This window comes from Pollachius pollachius (genome assembly GCF_949987615.1).
Source record: "Pollachius pollachius genome assembly, chromosome: 8".
NCBI lineage: Eukaryota > Metazoa > Chordata > Actinopteri > Gadiformes > Gadidae > Pollachius > Pollachius pollachius.
In genome coordinates, this window is record NC_136941.1 from 3,237,653 (window position 1) to 3,258,251 (window position 20,599).

The 20,599-nt window shown below is 52.1% G+C and overlaps 2 protein-coding genes across 4 annotated transcripts in view; both read left to right on the plus strand.

Annotated features, from left to right (window-relative positions):
- lamb2 (laminin, beta 2 (laminin S)) overlaps nt 1–15,424 on the plus strand; it is a gene marked incomplete at its 3' end in the record, with an annotated part of 32,075 nt that extends 16,651 nt beyond the window's left edge. The window contains exons 8-25 of the mRNA XM_079742297.1: nt 742–885; nt 1,266–1,497; nt 2,383–2,546; nt 2,972–3,007; nt 4,496–4,720; nt 5,301–5,518; nt 5,990–6,086; nt 6,434–6,615; nt 7,139–7,329; nt 7,840–8,024; nt 8,468–8,709; nt 9,372–9,575; nt 10,928–11,072; nt 11,805–12,012; nt 13,211–13,352; nt 13,645–13,821; nt 14,831–14,990; nt 15,288–15,424. Coding sequence (XP_079598423.1) covers nt 742–885; nt 1,266–1,497; nt 2,383–2,546; nt 2,972–3,007; nt 4,496–4,720; nt 5,301–5,518; nt 5,990–6,086; nt 6,434–6,615; nt 7,139–7,329; nt 7,840–8,024; nt 8,468–8,709; nt 9,372–9,575; nt 10,928–11,072; nt 11,805–12,012; nt 13,211–13,352; nt 13,645–13,821; nt 14,831–14,990; nt 15,288–15,424 — 3,089 coding nt within the window. The remainder of the gene's footprint in view (nt 1–741; nt 886–1,265; nt 1,498–2,382; nt 2,547–2,971; nt 3,008–4,495; nt 4,721–5,300; nt 5,519–5,989; nt 6,087–6,433; nt 6,616–7,138; nt 7,330–7,839; nt 8,025–8,467; nt 8,710–9,371; nt 9,576–10,927; nt 11,073–11,804; nt 12,013–13,210; nt 13,353–13,644; nt 13,822–14,830; nt 14,991–15,287) is intronic.
- A 1,705-nt stretch (nt 15,425–17,129) lies between these two features.
- Nucleotides 17,130–20,599, plus strand: part of usp19 (ubiquitin specific peptidase 19) — a 34,984-nt gene continuing 31,514 nt past the window's right edge. For all 3 annotated transcript variants that reach the window (XM_079740829.1, XM_079740827.1, XM_079740828.1), the window contains exons 1-2: nt 17,130–17,436; nt 18,332–18,729. In XM_079740829.1, the coding sequence (XP_079596955.1) occupies nt 18,504–18,729 (226 nt within the window). In that variant the 5' untranslated portion in view covers nt 17,130–17,436; nt 18,332–18,503. The remainder of the gene's footprint in view (nt 17,437–18,331; nt 18,730–20,599) is intronic.

A 20,599-nucleotide genomic window follows, 5' to 3' on the forward strand; every position in this document is an offset into this window, starting at 1 on the left:
AGGTCACTCGCCTGGGGGCGGGGGTGATGAGAGGGTGAATGGGTCACCCGCCTGGGGGCGGGGCCATGAGAGGGTGAATGGGTCACCCGCCTGGGGGCGGGGCCAATGAGAGGGTGAATGGGTCACCCGCCTGGGGTTGGGGTGATGAGAGGGTGAATGAGGTCACTCGCCTGGGGGCGGGGCCAATGAGAGGGTGAATGGGTCACCCGCCTTGGGGCGGGGCCAAGGAGAGGGTGAATGGGTCACCCGCCTGGTGACGGGGTCAATGAGAGGGTGAATGAGGTCACTCACCTGGTGACGGGGTCAATGAGAGGGTGAATGAGGTCACTCACCTGGTGACGGGGTCAATGAGAGGGTGAATGAGGTCACTCACCTGGTGACGGGGTAAATGAGAGGGTGAATGAGGTCACTCACCTGGGGGAGGGGCCAATGAGAGGGTGAATGGGTCACCCGGCTGGGGGCGGGGTGATGAAAGGGTGAATGAGGTCACTCACCTGGTGACGGGGTCAATGAGAGGGTGAATGATGTCAAGTGCACCTGGTGACGGGGTCAATGAGAGGGTGAATGAGGTCACTCACCTGGGAACAGGGTGAATGAGGTCTCTCATCTGGTGATGGCTGTAACAAATATGTTTACTAATACGTCCGTGTATTAAGACATGTTTGTTAATACATGTTTTTATTCATACATATGTGCATTGATGCTTGTTTGTTAATGCATGTGTTCATGTGTCCCCCTCAGCCTGTAACTGCGACCCCCAGGGCGCGGCCAGCTCTCTGTGTGACGTGCGGGGGGGCCAGTGCCGCTGCAGGCCCAACGTGATTGGCCGACGCTGTGACCAGTGTGCTCCAGGGACCTATGGCTTCGGCCCGTCCGGTTGTAAAGGTGGGACCTCCATGGTGATAGGCTGCAGCACAGCAAAACTGTTTGTGTGTCCAACAAAAAATAGTAACATGTTAATAATATGCTCTTTATAAACTCATGCTGGATCAATACATATCGTTCCTGACCTGTCCCATGTTTAAAAATGCCCAAAAATCGTAAATTAATGTTTGTATCCATCATTATCATCAGTTATTATTATCATTATGTATAAATAATGATTTGTATTGGTTATTAATTAGTTATGAAACATACAAATAGCGCCCTCTGGTGTCCATAAAAACACAACACGCTAAATTCTATACTTCTAAACTCCCCTCTCCCCTCTCCTTTCCCTCTCCTTCTCTCCTCTTCCCCCCCTCTCCTCCCTCCCTCCCCCCCAGCGTGCGGCTGCAGTGTGGAGGGCTCCTCCTCGCGGCTGTGTGACGGCTCCAGCGGTCAGTGCGCGTGCCGCGCCGGGGCCTTCGGGCTCCGCTGCGACGGCTGTCAGAGCGGCCACTGGGGCTTCCCCCACTGCCGGCCCTGCCAGTGCAACGGCCACGCCCTGCAGTGCCAGCAGAAGACCGGGACCTGCATTGACTGCAGGGCCAACACGGGCGGAGACCAGTGTGACAGGTGGGGGAGGAGGAGGAGGAGGAGGAGGAGGAGAGGGAGGAGAGGGGGGGAGGAAGGAGGGGAAGGAGAGGAGGGGGAGAGGAGGGGAGAGGAGGGGAGAGGAGGAGGAGGAGGAGGAGGAGAGGGAGGAGAGGGGGGGAGAGGGGGAGGAAGGAGAGGAGGGGGAGAGGAGGGGAGAGGAGAGGAGGAGGAGGGAGAGGAGGAGGAGGAGGGAGAGGAGGAGGGGGAGAGGAGGGGAGAGGAGGAGGAGGAGGAGGAGGAGAGGGAGGAGAGGGGGGGAGAGGGGGAGGAAGGAGAGGAGGGGGAGAGGAGGGGAGAGGAGAGGAGGAGGAGGGAGAGGAGGAGGAGGAGGGAGAGGAGGAGGGGAAGAGGAGGGGAGAGGAGGAGGAGAGAGAGGAGGAGGGGAAGAGGAGGGGAGAGGAGGAGGAGGGAGAGGAGGAGGGGGGGACAGAGGGGAAAGGAGAGGATGAGGAGGAGAGGAGTAGGAGAGGGGGGAGAGGGGGGAAGGAGAGGAGGAGAAGGAGAGGAGGGGGAGAGGAGGGGAGTAAAGGAGGAGGGGGAGAGGAGGAGGACGAGGGAGAGGAGGAGGAGGAGGAGGAGGAGGAGGGGAGGAGAGGAGATGATGAGGATGATGAAGAAGTTGTTAAGGTTGATTATGTTGAAGCGGAGGTTAAGGGTGATGAGGACGATGAGGATGGTGATGATGAATGATGAGGAGGTTGAGCATAGCACTGGTCAGGGAATGAAGGGCCGGTAGGTGGCATCACCCCCTCATAGTTAGACTCGTATAAAATCTATTATCAAACTGGAAAAAAAAAACTGCAAACTGGTCTCGGTTTCACTTTCACCCTCATGGGGTTCCCAACGCTGTCATTGTGTCTCCAGGTGTGCCGATGGTTACTACGGCAACCCCTCACTGGCGTCGGGCCACCATTGCCGGCCCTGCCCCTGCCCGGACGGACCCAACAGCGGGCGTCACTTCGCTGCCTCCTGTTACCAGGACGACCACAACGGACAGATCGTCTGCAACTGTATCCAGGGTTACACGGGTAAACCTCCTGAGCTCTGTGTGAGGCTGTTCCGCTCCCGTCCCGTCTGCATTAAGCTCCTCCCCCTTCTCATCCTTTAGATGAGTCTCAGTCTGTGAGCTGGTGAATGAATGAGTGAGGTCAGTGGTTCACTTAGGGCTGTAATGCATTACTGTAAACCGTGTTTTGGTAAACGAAGGGCTGAATGTTATCCATGCCGTGCCCTGTAAGACAAACAGACTACCACCATGTTTGTCCCAAGAATGAATAGCAACCCTGAACTGCTGCAGTGTGTATATAGGGATAATGACCTCCCATGGAGACACCTGAACGGAGATGAACTAATGAATCACCCGAAGAACAGTTTCTGGGAAGTCTAAAGTGGTGGAACGGTTGACAACGGTAACCTGCTATTTCCTCCCTCTCCTGTCCTGCTGTCGGCACAGGGATAGTTAAACGCTCTGGAAAGACCATTTTTAAGCGTGAGTAATGGTGGTGGTGATCGCCCCCCCCACCTGATCCAATCTTCATCCCATGCCTCACCACCACCCCTAGCCTGCTCCCCCTTCCTCTTGCATGGGTGCAGCTTCCCCCCCGCCCTCCCCCACTCCCCTGCCTGATGGGGCACTTCCTGTCTGTGTGAAAGACCTGGCTCTGAAAACATACAGCCACATTGAGCACCATCTGAATAATATTTACATTCAGGGCATTTAGCAGACGCTGTTGTCAAAAGCAACTTATAGAAACAAAGAGAGAAACAACAATATATCTCTGTCTGTACAGTAAGGATGTTCATAGAAGTGCCAAGCACTAACAATCGCTAGGTTAACCCATTCCATGTATACAACAAAGATAGATAGGATAAGATGCTACATGATGCTGAGTACTATTTTTAAGGGCAATTAGTATGGTTAAAGTTGATGTTGATGTTTGTGAAAAGATCAGCCACAGCTGTCTTCACTGTTAATAAATGCTTCCCCATTTGGTCAGGGGTTTGTAGTGAACCTGGGCTAGCTTCTGACAAACCCACCGGTCAAACCCACCATCCAGAGGGCATCACCTCTCAGTTTCATCTACAGACGTACAGCTATCAGTGGAGCATGCAGTGCTCCTAGAATCCTGCTGAATCTGTGTTATTCTAATAAACATAAGTCACGCTATAACGTAGAAATAGAGGTACATGTTTAGTGGCACAAACTATGGTCTTGGACACGGCGTTGAGTTTGTTTGGATGTTCACTCATGGCAGGGTTTCTGGATCGATCTAACGCTAGGATAAAAAACAAGATTAAAACCTTGTTCTGTATCCTAGCGTTAAAACCTAGCAAGATTAAAACCTAGTGAAATAATATTGACGGTTGCTGTGATGACTAATAGTTAGTTAGTTAACTCAAACAAGCGGAAGGCTCCCGTTGAGTAGGAGTAACATAGTGATCACACGCTTAATGCTCGCCAGCCAGTAGTTATTCACTCATAGAGGCATGGCAGTACGGTTCACTTTGTGCTTCAACTGTGAGAGCTATCTGGGAAACCTCCTCAGACACCATTCTGGCTCAAACCAAATCCAGAGGCCAAAACCTGCAACTTTCATTAAAAATCGACCCATCTCAAAGGTTTGATATCATGCTCCCAGCTGTGAGTGCGATTAGCCATTACAAGCCGTTCCCTGTGCCTTAGTGACATCACAAGTGGGAGTGTCCACCTAGATGTGCGCTGGATAGATCAGTCTACCAGCCTACCCAGTGGACTGCTGCAAATGCTGCTCATCCATCCGTCGTACATAGAGGTGGACACTTCCACTTGGGATGTCACTGAAACACAAGAAGAGGCCGATTTTCAAACGGCCTCGTAACGGCTGATGACACCCACACCTGGTGGCGTCACATCGGACCCTTTAACCAAGCGACGACATCCCGGGTCTCGACCCTGCCCCCCCCCCCCCCCCTCCCCCCCCTTCTCTCCCCGCCCCAGGCGCCCGGTGCGACGAATGCGCCCCCGGTTACCACGGCAACCCCTCGGAGCCCGGCGGCCGCTGCAGGCCCTGCCAGTGCAGCAACAACATCGACATGTCGGACATGGGCTCGTGCGACCGGCGCAGCGGCGAGTGCAGGAAGTGCCTCTACAACACCGAGGGCCCCAGCTGCGGCATCTGCAAGAGCGGTTACCACGGAGACGCCTCGCGCCGCAACTGCAGGAGTGAGTGGCGGGCGGGCGGCCGGCCGCGTGACGGCATGAGGAGGAGGACGTTTGTATTACTCGATTATGTCAGGATAAAAATATGTTTGTCAGGGTAAAAAGAGGCTGAAGATGTACAGCGTATCTGAAGAATGTCTAAGGGATTGGTTTACTTGACTTAGATTTTTATCATTTTATTTACTGTCACACGGCTGAAATTCTACCCTCAAAATTATATCAATTTTCTATAATATCCTTCCTCTCTCTCCCTCTACCTCTCTCTCTATCCCCCTATCCCCCTATCTCTCTCTCTCTCTCTCTCTCTCTCTCTCTCTATCCCCCTATCTCTCTCTCTCTCTCTGTCTCTCTCCCTCTCTCTCTCTCTGTCTCTCTCTCTCTATCCCCCTATCTCTCTCTCTCTCTCTGTCTCTCTCTCTCCCTCTCCCTCTCTCTACCTCTCTTCCTCTCTATCGCCCTTTCCCCCTATCTCTCTCTCTCTCTCTCTCTCGCTCTCTCTCTCTCTCTCTCTCTCTCTCTCTCTCTCTCTCTCTCTCTCTCCCTCTCTCTCTCTCCCTCCCTCCCCTCCATCTCTCTCTCTCAGAGTGCACGTGTAACTTCCTGGGGACGACCAGCAGCCAGTGCACGGAGCGGGATGCGTGCGTGTGCCAGCGGTCCTCGGGCCAGTGCCAGTGCCTGGACAACGTGATCGGGCTGAGCTGCGACCACTGCGCCCCCGACCACTGGAACCTGGCCGGGGGGCGGGGCTGTGAGACCTGTGGCTGTGACCCCCACAACTCCGTCAGCTCCTCCTGCAATGAGGTGTGTGTGTGTGTGTGTGTGTGTGTGTGTGTGTCTTTGTGTGTGTGTGTGTGTGTGTGTGTGTATCAATATGTGTGTGTGTCTCCATGTGTTTGTGTCTGTGTGTGTGTGTGTGTGTGTCTTTGTGTGTGTGTGTGTGTGTGTGTGTGTGTGTATCAGTATGCGTGTGTGTCTCCATGTGTTTGTGTTTGTATGTGGGTGTGTGTGTGTGTGTGTGTGTGTGTATGTGTGTGTGTGTGTGTGTGTGTGTGTGTGTGTATGTGGGTGTGTGTGTGTGTGAATGTGCGTGTGTGTGTCTGTGTGTGTGTGTGTGTGTATGTGTGTGTGTGTCTGTGTGTGTGTGTGTGTGAATGTGCGTGTGTGTGTCTGTGTGTGTGTCTGTGTGTGTGTGTGTATGTGTGTGTGTGTGTGTGTTTGCATGCCCCTGCGTCTCCAGAGCGTAACACAGTGTTTCTCATCCCCTGCTGGCAGTTCACTGGCCAGTGTCAGTGCCGTGACGGCTTCGGAGGAAAGACATGCACAGACTGCCAGGAGAAGTACTGGGGAGACCCCAGGACCCAGTGCAGAGGTAAGATGGTACAGAATAGAGGACAGTACTGCACTGTCATCGAGGATTTGGCTGATCCTTTTATCCACACTTGCTAGTGAGGCTACGAACAATCAAAGCATACATTCAAAATTGGAGAAGCTACAATAAAAAGTACTGCCTTAAAGGCTCACCTTTGTTTCCTTGCATATATTCTATATAGTTACAGTACAGATAGATAGCGTGGACATATATTGTGAGTAGCCAGACATTCCATCCATACAACCTGTTACCAGATTGCAGTATTTGAATCCCTCTCTCCCTTTCTCCCTCCCTCTCCTCTCCCTTCATCCCTCCCTCCCCTTCCACTTCACCCCTCGCCTCCCCAGCCTGTGACTGTGACTGGCGGGGCATCGAGTCGGCCCAGTGTAACCGGGCGACGGGCCACTGTGTGTGTAAGCAGGGCGTGTCGGGGGTGAGGTGCGACCAGTGTGCCCGAGGGTTCTCTGGTCTGTTCCCCGCCTGCCAGCCCTGCCACCAGTGCTTCGGTGACTGGGACCGAATCGTCCAGGTACTGACTGGGACGAACCCAGTGGTTTATTTACTCGGCTGTCTGCGTACTTACTACGTACTGCTGTCGAGAGATCACTTCATTGACAACCGAGTCCCTACTCAAACATACCAAAGGTCCGACAATCGAAGGGCTGCCTCAGGATCTCTGAGGTCTCATAATCCACTTACACCCGAGTTTACGCAGCCTCTTCTCTGAGGAAAGGAGAAAATACTCTCTAGTGATCCAGATATCCATTCAGCAACGTCAGTTACGTTACGAGGGCGGCATGGGGCTTAGGAGGTGGAGCGGGGTTGGCTGGTGACCGGAGGGTTGCTAGTTCGATCCCCGGCTCCTCCTAGCTGAATTTCGAGGTGTCTCTGAGGCGTCTCGCGACGAGCTGGCTGTCGCCCTGCGTGGTTGACACCGACGTCTGTGTGTGGATGTGCGCATGAACGTGTTTAATGTTAGGCGATATTGTAAAGCGGTTAGAAAAGCGCGATATAAAATGCCGTCCATTCACCATTAACCATTTACCTTCCAGGACCTGGCGGTGCGCACCAAGACCCTGGCGGACCGGGCCCATGAGATCCAGAGCACGGGTCTGACCGGAGCCTACGAGAAGGCCTTCCGGGACCTGGAGGAGAAGCTGGCCCAGGCCCAGGGGATCGTCAACGCCCGCAACGCCACCGCCACCGCCGTGGGAACCCTGATGGAGCTCATCGAGGACCTCAGGTACTGAGGCCCCCTGTCCGCCTGGTGACTTGGATTGTTGCTGGTTTACCATAGGCTGGTGCTTGAGCAAGGCACATGGGTTTGATCCAGCAAGATACCTTTGTTTTAGAAATATAGGATGGTGCTTTTTATTGATCTGAGCCGGTTCAGGGCGAGGAAAGAGGAAGGAACCTGGGGGGGCATCAGTGTGAGGTACTGCCTTGTCACTCATGGACACAAGCCATCACACATCATTTTGCGCACTTATTGTATGTTGTACGTCCTTGCACTTAAAAATAGTACTAGCATCTTATCCTAGCTCTTTGTTGCATACGGGGAATGGGTTAACCTAGCGATTGTTAGTGCTCGGCACTTGGTTGAACAGCGATATATTGTTTTATAACAAACTTTCTGCTGACAAGTTTGCTTTTGATAAAAGCGTCAGCTAAATGCCCTAAATATAAATGTAAGGCTGTACCTGGAGAAGCATTGTCTCCATTCACACGTTAACTCTTGGTTCTAACCCTGCAGGGCTCAGATCGGCGAGACCACGGACACCCTGAACCGCCTGGAGGGGGATCTGACCATGGTCCAGGACAGCAACTCTGAGGCCAGCAAGGAGCTGAGCGCCCTGGAGAGAGAGGCCAAGGCCCTGAACCTCACCTCAGAGCAGCTCCACAGACAGCTGGACGTCCTCAAGAACTCCAACTTCCTGGGTGAGCGGCGAGGGTTAGCGTGTTGTTACGAGGGTTATAGGACTAGCATTTGGCTCAGGAGGTATAGCGGGTTGGCTGGTGACCCGAAGGTTGCTAGTTCGATCCCCGGCTCATCCTAGCTGAGTGTCAAGGTGTCCCTGAGCATGACGCCTCACCCTAACTGCTCCTGACGAGCTGGCTGTTGCCTTGCGTGGTTGACACCGCCGTGTGTGAATGTTGGCATGAATGGGTGAATGTTAGGCAATATTGTAAAGTGCTCTGAGTGGTCACTGGTTATAAAAGCGCTGTATAAATGCATTCCATTTACCATAACTGCGACTAGGCTTTGATTGGTTCATCGCTGTATGTGATGTCCTTGATAGCCACACCTTTGTCATGCAGTGTAGTCACTCGCACACACAGTGAATTAGCTTCCAACCGCCAGTTCCTGTGTTTTTTCCCAGGGGCCTATGACAGCATCCGCAGCTCCTACAACCGGTCACGTGACGCGGAGCGCCGTGCCAACGAATCCACGACCACCCGGCCCAGCACCGTCAGCCAATCAGCGGACATGCGCCGCCGCACCGAGCGCCTCATCAACGCCAAGAAGGACGACTTCAACCGCAAGAACGCGGCAAACAAGCGGGCCCTGGGGGACCTGAACGGCCGCGTGCAGGGCCTGGACATGAAGAAGATCAACGAGAAGGTGCCCTTCTGCTCTCTGGTCGTTAAATATAAACTTTACATGGGTGTTTACAGGGGAATGATGACTTGGGAGATAACCGTCAAACATGGACCCATTCAACAGTGACCATTTAAAGAGAAGTTTGTTATGTTGTAATAGTAAACGTAAAGTTATTTGTACTTGCAGATATTTATTGTGCCAGATGCTAAAAACAGATACCTTTACATTTAGGGCATTTAGACGCTTTTATCCAAAGCGACTTACATAAGTCCATTTGTTCGAAGAAAGAGACACAACAATATATCACTGTCGGTGCAGTAAGGATGTTCATAGAACCACGTGCCAAGCACTAGCAATCGCTAGGTTAACCCATTCCCCGTATGCAACAAAGACAGCTAGGAAAAGACGCTACACGATGCTAAGTACCGTTTTAAGTGCATTGACGTAGAACGTACAATAAGTGCGTAAGAGGGTGGTGCATGAGTCTATGCAGAGTCCAGGCGATCTCTGAAGTGAGCCCTGAGTCTTTTGTGGAGGCTGGTGGGTGACTCTGCGTTCCCGACATACGATGCATGTCCTCCCCTCGCCACCAAATGCCTCTTGAACGTTGGTCCTGGGAGACGAACAAATCAATGACCACGACTCCCGACTGCCCCCCCCCCCCCCCCCCCCCCCCCCGGCAGGTGTGCGGGGCCCCCGGCGACGCACCGTGTGCCGACAGCCCGTGCGGGGGCGCCGGTTGCCGTGACGACGAGGGGAAGCGACGCTGCGGCGGCCTGAACTGCGCCGGGGCGGCGGCGGAGGCCGGGAAGGCCCTGGAGGGCTCCCGGCGGGCGGAGAAGGAACTGAACAAGGCCATGGCCGAGGTGGAGGGGCTCTTCTCCAAGGTAGGGGGGCCGGCCGCCGTGCTGGAGGAACACGGGTGGTCGTTTGAACATTGAGGGCCTCTTTGAAAAACATCTAGGACCACTTAAAAAGCTCCTTTTCTGTTCGACACTCGTGATGTGATAACCCCCAACTATTGCTTTTTCCTGTCTTCTCATGGTCTATTGGTTTTAATGGTTTAGCTTTTTAAGTGGGGCCTGAAAGGTTATGGGTTCGATCCCCAATGTCCAGTCCTTGGAGGCATCCAAAAGCAAGATGAACCCTGACCCCTACCTGCTCCTAAAGGACCTGTCTTACCCCTACCTACTATTATGTAACTGTCTAACCCCTACCTGCTACTTAATGACCTGTCTCTACTATCTCACCCTTACCTGCTCCTTAATGACCTGTCTCTGTACTGTCTAACCCCTACCTGCTCCTTAATGACCTGTCTCTGTACTGTCTAACCCCTACCTGCTCCTTAATGACCTGTCTCTGTACTGTCTAACCCCTACCTGCTCCTTAATAACCTGTCTCTGTACGGTCTAACCCCTACCTGCTCCTTAATGACCCGTCTCTGTACTGTCTAACCCCTACCTGCTCCTTAATGACCTGTCTCTGTACTGTCTAACCCCTACCTGCTCCTTAATGACCTGTCTCTGTACTGTCTAACCCCTACCTGCTCCTTAATAACCTGTCTCTGTACTGTCTAACCCCTACCTGCTCCTTAATGACCTGACTCTGTACTGTCTAACCCCTACCTGCTCCTTAATGACCTGTCTCTGTACTGTCTAACCCCTACCTGCTCCTTAATGACCTGTCTCTGTACTGTCTAACCCCTACCTGCTCCTTAATGACCTGTCTCTGTACTGTCTAACCCCTACCTGCTCCTTAATGACCTGTCTCTGTACTGTCTAACCACTACCTGCTCCTTAATAACCTGTCTCTGTACTGTCTAACCCCTACCTGCTCCTTAATGACCTGACTCTGTACTGTCTAACCCCTACCTGCTCCTTAATGACCTGTCTCTGTACTGTCTAACCCCTACCTGCTCCTTAATGACCTGTCTCTGTACTGTCTAACCCCTACCTGCTCCTTAATGACCTGTCTCTGTACTGTCTAACCCCTACCTGCTCCTTAATGACCTGTCTCTGTACTGTCTAACCCCTACCTGCTTTGAAAGTCCTGCTTAATGACTTAATAGTAATAATAGTACCTGTTTCTGTAGGGCTTTTGGTTCATTACTCAGTTAATATGCAATACAGAGTGAGGTCTTCTCCCCACAGAATGTTGTTGTTGTTGATGCTAGCGAAAGCTAAACAGGTGGAGGCAGCCCACCTGACCTTTCCCCCCCCACCCGGGTCTCCTCCACCAGGTGGCGGAGGCCAAGAGCAGGGCGGAGGAGGCCAAGGGTCAGGCGCAGGCGGCGCTGGACCGGGCCACTGCCACCAAGAACAAGGTGGAGCGCTCCAACAACGAGCTGAGGGACCTCATCAAGCAGATCAGAGAGTTCCTCACGCGTGAGTCCACGGCGCAGAGGTTCTCACACCATCATGTACACCATAGAGCCTGTAGGCGGAGGTTCCCCTTCACACCCTAACATCATCATGTACATCGTAGATGTGAGAGGCTCCTCTCACATCGCGCAGGCATCATGGAGCCCGTAGGCAGGCGTTGCCCTTACACCATCATCTACATCATAGAGCCTGAAGGCAGGGGTTCCCCTCGAACCAGTCTGCACTGACTCTCGGTCACAGGATGGCACTTCTTACATCAATGTAATCATCGAAGTATACGAGTGATGATAACAGAACAGGATGGTTGATGGTGTGCTGGTAAGGGTGTTCAACTCCCAGCCGGAAGCTACTGGGTTTGATCCCCAGTGCCCTCAGTCTACCAGCAGGCATCCAAATGCCTGCTAAACCCGGCAGTGAAGAACACCTGCCAGGTCTAGCTCATTAGGGTCTTTTGAGGTGTTTTACACACATAATGTTGGAGGATCTGAGAGGCAGGTCATGGTCGGGTCTGGGATACTTCCTCTCATCCTTCTCAGTCCATTGTCAGGAGAATAACAGAACCAGAGCTTCTCCTGACCATCATCCATACATCACGCCTTCGGATTTGTCGTAGAGTGTTGAGACGTTAACCGTAATGAGGTGCGATAACAACACAACGTACTTGGCTATGAGAGCCCCCCCCCCCCCGTCCCGTCCCGGTACCGTCTCACCGGGGGGTCCGCTGTGTGCCTGCAGAGGAGGGGGCGGACCCTGACAGCATCGAGGCGGTGGCCAACCGCGTCCTGGAGCTGTCCATCCCGGCCTCGCCGCAGCAGATCAGACACCTGGCGGAGGAGATCAAGGAGCGCGTGCGCAGCCTCTCCAACGTGGACGCCATCTTGGAGCAGACGCAGGACGACGTGCGCAAGGCAGAGCAGCTGCTGCTGGACGCCAAGAGGGCCAGGTGACGCTCCCCTCTGATTGGTTCATCTCCCCCCCCCCTCGCACCCTCTCAACCAATCGCTCACTCTCTTGCTTTCTCACTCTGTTGCCGTCTTTCTCTCGCTCTCCCTCTCCCTCCCTACCTCTCTCACTCTCTTGTTCTCTCACTCTCTAGCTCTCTCTCTCTCTCTCTCTCTCTCCCTCTCACCCTTCTACCTCTCTTGCTCTCTCACTCTCACTCTCTTTCTCAAAATCTCCACCTCTCTCACTCTTTCTCTCGCTCACCCTCAACCTATCTCACTGTAACCCTCTCTACTGCTCTCTCACTTTCTTACCCTCTCTACCTCACTCTCTCACTCTCTCACCATCTCCACCTCGCTCACCCTCTCTAACTCTCTCATTCTCACAATCTCTACTGCTCTCTCACTCTCTCTCACTCTCTTGTTCTTTCCCTCTCTCGCTCTCTTTCTCTCTCTCCCTCTCTCATCCTATCTACCTCGCTGTCTCTTTCGCCTTTGCTCTATACCTCTGTCGCTCTCTTTCTAACTCTACCTCTCTCACTCTCTCAACCGCTCTCTCACTCTCTCTTGCACTCTCTCTCGCTCTCTTGCTCTTTTTTTGCTCTCTCTCTCTGCCCCTCCCTCCCTCTCTATTTATGTCATTGTTGGACTTCACAATATCATGAGTGCATTCTTGTTCGGCCCAGTGGGAGTTGAATGCCATGCTTGGATGGATTTAGAAGGTTTCCGTTTTCATTTCAAGCAGCATTCGTTAATTTCTGACCCAAAGAATCCCTCTCTATTTATGTCATTGTTGGACTTCACAATATCATGAGCGCATTCTTGTTCGGCCCAGTGGGAGTTGAATGCCATGCTTGTATGGATTTAGAAGGTTTCTGTTTTTATTTCAAGCAGCATTCGTTAAGTTTTGACCCAAAGATGGAACTCTATATAAGGGAAGGATTCTTATAAACAAACTCAATGTTATGAGTCCAGGGCAGGCAAGCTAACAAGAGGGATGATCTAATGTCAACATTACATCTGTGGCTGCTGAAAGGACTCGTCTGTAGAGGTGGAGTCTGTTAACAAAACTGTGTGTGTGTCTGTGTTTGTGTGTCTATGTACGTGTGTTTACGTTTGTGTGTCTGTGTGTGTGTGTGTGTGTGTGTGTGTGTGTGTGCGTGCGTGTGTGTGTGTGTGCCTGTGTGTGTGTGTGTCCAGGCACAGTGCGGAGGGGGTGAAGACCACCACGGAGACGGTGAAGCAGGCTCTGCACGACGCCAAGACGGCTCAGACCACCGCAGAGGAGGCTATCGCCAGGGCCAAGTCTGACATCGGGGACACTGAGAACCGTCTGGCACAGGTAAACAGCTCCCTAATGGCCCAGGTACACCTGTACTGGCCCAGGTAACCACTACGGGTCCTGGTAAACACCCCTCTACTGGCCCAGGTGAACCCCCCCTACTGGCCCAGGTACCCCCCACGCCTAGTGTTCCAGGTAACCACTACTGGCCCAGGTAACCCCACCTGTAGTTGCCCAGGTAAACACCCCACATCCAACGTTCACCGAGGAGCGATATTCCTACATGCCCTTTGACCCCCCTGTCCTCCCCCGATGACATCACACATAACCTGAGGGACCCCTCGGTCCGCAGATCGAGTCGGAGACGTCCAACAGCGAGAAGGACCTGCGGGACGCCGTGGAGCGGCTAGGCACCCTGGGCCAGCAGATCGACGCCCTGAAGAACAAGAGGGTCAGCAACAACATGGCCGCCGCGCGTGCAGAGGAGACCGCCACGATGGCCCGCGACAAGGCCAACGAGGCCAAGCAGGTGAGTGTGTGTGTGTGTGCGTGTGTGTGTCTGTCTGTCTGTCTGTCTGTCTGTCTGTCTGTCTGTCTGTCTGTCTGTCTTTCTGGCTGTCTGTCTGGCTGTGTGTAAGTGAGTGAGTGTGCGCCTGAATACACGCATTGGACTTGCGCTTTTTGTTTCTTGCAAATTGACGACGTTGGAGGATGATGTTGCCGATCTGTCCCGAGGTTTACATGATAGTTCAATAGGATGCCCTTCGACGACTTGTTAATTTTAATGAATGTCAGGGGGTCAGAGTTCTTGTTTCTCATGTCATGAAGAGAGTCCTCCTGCCGCCCTGTGCCTCTCCCTACTCCCCTCCTGACGCCCTGTGACTCCCTGCTCCCCTCCTGATGCCCTGTGTCTCTCCCTACTCCCCTCCTGACGCCCTGTTCCTCCCTACTCCCCTCCTGACGCCCTGTGACTCCCTACTCCCCTCCTGACGCCCTGTGTCCCTCCCTACTCCCCTCCTGACGCCCTGTGACTCCCTACTCCCCTCCTGACGCCTTGTGACTCCCTACTCCCCTCCTGACGCCCTGTGTCCTGTGACTCCCTACTCCCCTCCTGACGCCCTGTGTCTCTCCCTACTCCCCTCCTGACGCCTTGTGACTCCCTACTCCCCTCCTGACGCCCTGTGACTCCCTACTCCCCTCCTGATGCCCTGTGACTCCCTACTCCCCTCCTGACGCCCTGTGACTCCCTACTCCCCTCCTGACGCCCTGTGTCTCTCCCTACTCCCCTCCTGATGCCCTGTCTCTCCCTGCTCCCCTCCTGACGCCTTGTGTCTCTCCCTACTCCCCCCCTGACGCCCTGTGTCTCCCTACTCCCCTCCTGACGCTCTGAGTCTCTCCCTACTCCCCCCCTGACACCCTGTGTCTCTCCCTACTCCCCCCCTGACGCCCTGTGTCTCTCCCTACTCCCCCCCTGACGCCCTGTGTCTCTCCCTACTCCCCCCCTGACGCCCTGTGCCCTGTGTCCGGCCCCTCCCCAGATCCTGGAGGGCCAGCTGACGGATAAGTTCCAGGAGGTGCAGCAGCGGGTGGACACCAAGGCCCAGGCGGTGCAGGAGGCCAGGCAGCGGGCGGAGGGCCTCCGCGACCAGGCCAAGGAGCTGCTGACCGACGCACAGAACAAGCTGCTCAGACTTGCAGGTGGGTGGGGCTGTGTTGGGCTGTGTGTGTGTGTGGGTGTGGGTGTAGATGTGTGTGCTGTATGGCACCCATTGCGCTCCTGATCATCCCTGGAAGGAGGGATCCCCCACTCTGCTTTCCTTCATCAAGATTTCTTCCTTGATATTTAAGGGAGTTTTATTTTTCTTGCCCTCTGGGGGGCTAGGGTCAGGGGGTTGTCATAAATATACGGCCTGTAAGCCCTTTTAGACTTTACCTGTGGTGAACGGCTTATACTAATACGATTAAATTGAATGTTATTGAATCGTGTCTCCCCAGAGCTGGAGAAGGAGTATGAGGAGAACCAGAAGAGGCTGGAGGGCAAGGCTCGCCAGCTGGACGGGCTGGAGGGCAAGATGAAGACCATCCTCAGCGACATCAACAAGCAGATCCAGATCTACAACACCTGCCAGTAGCCCGGCCCCGGCCAATCAGAGCCCCTCCTGTTGCCCCCGCCCCTTCCTGTCCCCTCGAGCTTCACTGGTCTGCACTGAGAGTACACTATGCACTGTTGTCCAATCACATTAAAGATACTAGATGAGGGGGCGGGGCCTGATGTAAGGGGAAGAGATTCGACTTTTGGGAATGTGCTGAATGTTGTCAGTTTTAAGAACATGCCCCTGTACGTATTTTAAAAGTAACATTTTTCAAATTGTTTAATATTTTGTCTGCAACTGCAAACGCAAAGTCATTGTTTATTTTCTTACTGCCAAATAAAGCAAACTACTGGACCTGTCTGAGACCCGCGTCAGCTGTCTTTCTGATGTCTTCACTACTTCTTGACCCCAAAATCAATCAATTAGATTTTCAATTAAATACAATTTTATTTGTATAGCCCTAAATCATAGGTAGAGTCTCAAATGGCTTAACAGGCCAAACATTTATGACACCCCCCTGACCCTAGCACCCCAGAGGGCAAAAAAAAGTCCTTTAATAAGCAAGGAAGAAATCTTGAGAAGGAAGAGTGGGAGAAGGAAGAGTGGACGATCCCTTGTTCCAGGAGTGCAATGGGTGCAAAAATTGACTTACATGCATACATACAGGCAAAACATTATATATCAGTCATGTTCTTAAGAAGTCATCAATAAAAAACGATTCTGTCTTTACAAAGATAGTAAATATGATAGCAATATGATTTGTTTATGTTAAGTGAAACAGTGGAACGGGTTCATATTCAGTCCCTCCAGAAAAATGCGGAGTTTTTCTGTGATTGTTGCGGCCAAAAATCCTTGATTATGTGGCACGTTTTCTTAAAAAATGCGATGAAATATGCGGCATATTTATGCAATTTTATGCCAGGAAATTGCGAAGAATGCAGCTTTTTGATGACGTTCACCTCGCGTTATTACGTCACTTCATAACGTTTTCATGGCAACAGAGGGAAATGATTGCTCTTGTGTGACGTAAACGCAACATTTTTCAATTTTCTACAAAGATATATGTGACTTTTTTGCAACGAAAATGCGGGGATTGCGAAATCATCCAAGCCCCGCATATTTTGCGCGGAAATCGGCAATTTATGCGGTGAAAGTGCGGCATATTTGAAAAAATGAAGCCCCCGCATGAAAATGCGGACTTTGGCTGATTATGCGTTGAATTATGCGATCGCATAATCGCGTTTTTCTGGAGGGACTGCATATTGTATAACTTGTTATGAGCCACACAGACCTCGAGTTGTTTGTTCTAGTAAACATGGGTATTGATCGGACTCGGAGGTTGCGTGGGTTCGTGTTTTTTGCCTTATTGATCAGAGTGAGTCGTGGACTGAAAGATGGATAAAAGCGTTAGATCGCTCCCACTGACATGGTAATGAGGTAAGAGTTTGGGTAAGGTAGCAGGAAAGATATTTCTATGGTGTAATCAGCTCTAATCAATAGCTTTATTGCCATAGAAACAACGAACAGTTCAATTGCCAAAGTTAAACAAGGGTGGATTAATAATTTAACCCAAATTACTGAAAATAAAGAAAAAAAGGATATGCATGAAGACATAAACTACCATGCATAAAATAAGCATCTCTCGATCTAGCTTTAACTATCAACACTGCACTCCTCTCCTTCCCTGCCTCCTATCTCTCTCCGCCCTCGCAGGTCACGTGCTCTCCATCCAGGAACTCGCGTCTGCTCGTTTTGTTACCAAACAAAGTGCGAGTCACTTCGCCGGCTCTGCGACACCGAAACACCGACCGACCTGCCGACATCTGCTGCCTCACCCCCCGCTACTCCCGATGTACCCACAACGCGCCATGGGCGCCGGGTGACCAGGAGAAGGATCCATAATCACCGCTGCAGGCTGCGGGGGCTTCAGCGGCGGCGGAGCAGCAACGGGCCTCGGCCTCGGGAGGAGCTTAGCTGCGGGGACGCAGACCCAGTCCACGGCCATTGTGTGTCGGGATCCGGGAATCTAGTATTTGCTGTGATATCTCCATGTAAGTGTCCTGGGGTTCACCCGACAGCACCTCCGGGGAGGGAGGGAGACGTCCGGTATAGACCCGCGGGGTGTCGTGCGTGTTGGCCGGGGGTCGTCTGTCCGCCGTGTCAGGTCGGCTACCGCGCGGCTAATGACATTAGCACGCTGCTAGCTGGCTAACGCTCCGAGCGGCCGGCTCAGAGCCTCGGTTTTGTGATCTATTTGATTATTTGTGTGTTGTGTGACATTATGTGTATGTGTTCACAACTGTTTTATAAGCAGCCACGCAGTTGTCAATGCGTTCGTGTGGCTGACTTTGTGATGATGATGATGATGATGATGATGTTGAGGTGCACATGGGGGATGAGGATGTCACACAATGCACTGTCGTGGTGTTGTGTTGAACATGTGAATATTAGACGTACAGTAGGCCTATATGTTGTTGGGTTTAGGAATAGAACTGCGGAGCACCGATGGTGTTTCCTGGTCTCATTGTGATCTGAAAGTCAAAAGGAGCAGCGTCTGGCCAGAAGCTGACCGGGGGAGGAAGGATTTTGTTTATTCATGATCGGTCACCGGAGTTAAGAACATTTTATTTTTAAAGCAAGACGTTTACATACCTTGTGGGCGAAAAAGATCATGAATACTTATTATTATTTTTCATAGTCCTGACTTATGTTTTCTAAACATGTAAAGCCAGGAATATGATTCTCTTTGTCTCTTCCGAGAGAAAAAAAAACGAACTGCAGGGGAAGGGCAAGGTCTACTCAAGGATTGTTTGACTCCTACTTCCCTATATCCTACCTGGCCTCACCCTCTAAGGGAGAGGCTTAATCCCCACTTCCTCATGAGTGAACAGAACTATGACTACAAACACTGCCCTAACCTCTTCTCCTCCTCCCGGTTCCTCCCAGCCCCAGGTCACCCGCCCACCAGTGTGAGCCCGTGCGTAGTGATTCTGTTCCGGGAGAGCTCAGCGGCACAATCGCCAAGATAGCCGGTCCAGGCAGGAAGCGGCACACCTCAGATCCAGAGCCCTGCAGCGAGCGCAGAGACGGCCAGCCCCTTAGCGCCAAGTGCCTGAAGATGGCGAGCGGCGGAGGGGAGACGGGGGGCCGGCGCAGCGCGGGCGGGCCCTCCCAGCAGCAGCAACACCAGAGGGGGCCGGAGAGGGCTGGGGAGAGGGGGGGCGTGGAGCTGACCTCCTCCAGCAGCAGCAAGAAGAAGCAGAAGGACCGGGCCAACCAGGAGAGCCGAGAGGCCAAGAGGGCCGCGGCCGCCGCTGGAGGGGTGATCGCCGAGGCCAAAAAGGGTGAGTGTTGGTTGTTGTTGTTGTTGTTGTTGTTGTTGTCGTTGTCATAGCTACGTTACTAAGGGAATACCTGATGAAAAAACACCCAGTGAGACGGCTGAGTGTTGCCGTTGTCATAAGTACAGTAGTAGGGGAATACTTGATTAAATATACCCAGTGAGAAGGCTAGGGGTTGTCATAACTACAGTATTAGGGGGATACTTGATCACATGCAGTTTAGGACAGAAGGCCAAAGGTGCGTTCACATGAAAAGAAAAATGTACCTGCGTTACCCAGACGAAGTTGCTTGCGTGAACCTTTTTCGTGCGACCGAAATCTGAATATTTCAACTTGAGCGAATTGGAAATTTGTATCGTTCGCGCGAGGAGAAACAGGTGAAGTCTGCGTGAACCGGGTCGTTGGCAACGCATGACTCAAGACATCCAAGCCGGTGGCTGTTCTTGGGTAATTTGCATCTATTAGCGTTGTTGCGTTGACCTTGTAAGTAATCGCGCCGTGCCTTTGGTGTAAATGCACCGTAAGGGTTGACATAGCTACAGTACTAAGGGAATACTTAGTGTTAGTGTTGTTGATATTAATTGTCATAATTACAGTACTAATATAATCCTTCTTCAGACACACTTGAGGCCGTCAAGTCTTTGTGTGCTGGGTATTAATGGATGTCATAATTACATTAATGTGTGGTCGTCGTGGTGACACGCGCCGTTCCCACGGCGACATCGTGGTGAAGCGTTGGCCGTGAGGTCCACGGTGGTGCCAGGAACGTCCACGCAGCTCAAGAACGGCGCATCAGAAATGTGTCATTATTGAGCTGCGTTATGCCAAGGAAACCGCAGTGGCGGGTGATGCCCGCTTGGTCGGGAAATTGCCATTAAAAGCCATCAAGTGCTGAATGGTTTGTTGTGTTGCTAAGAGACTAAGCTGTCAGGCTTTTGGATTCTATATTTTGGTGCTTGTTAGAATAAACAGGTTACTGGGGGTCTGTTTCCTGTATACTGGCGATTGGACTTGCCAATCAGACCTCTTAAATCTTGATTGGATCGGAACACCCAGTCGTAAGGGGAACGTGGACACCTGCTGAACTAGGAAGTAAAGCAGGCGTTGAGTCTACGGTATAATTCGGTGTCTTGGCTGTGTACGCACGGCCAGTGGCTTGGTTACAACTTTACAACTCGGTTTTTAGCTCGTGTTTGGTTTTACAGATGTTGGTCTTGTGTTCAGTTATTGTGCAATACACAACCAAAATCCCTTCTTCGTACCGACATTTTACATCTTGGCATTTGACAATTTACATTTTGAGCATTTAGCAGACGCTTTTATCCAAAGTGATTTACAATATGTAAATTGGCATTAAAAGGAGAAACAACAATATATCCCTGTCGGTACATTAAGGATGTTCATATAACCAAGTGCCAAGAACAAACTACGGTTAGGTTAAACCATTCCCTGTATACAAAGATGGCTAGCATAAGACGCTGCACGATGCTAAGTACTTGTTTCAGCAGTGGGACACAACGGACATCTGTGTATGGGAAGTGTCCTCTGCACGTTAAATGAGTAGGCCACCCTTTTGTCCTGTGAGCTGGTTTCACATATTGATGCGGACCAAGTCTGACGAGGTCCATCTCTGGTCTGGGAGACAGGACTTTGCCAAGGTCATTCAAGTACTATCCGTCTCTCCCTCTCTCCTTGCCCTGGATGTATCTTATAAAGTGCTGTAGCTGTCCCCCTCCCTTAGTCTTCCCCTCTGCCTCTCCCTCCCCTGTGTTTATCCTGTGTATCTTATACAGAGCAGTGCTGTCGTCTCTGATTCTCTCTCTCTTTCTCACTCTCTCTCTCTCCCCCCCTGCGTATATCTCCTACAGTGCTG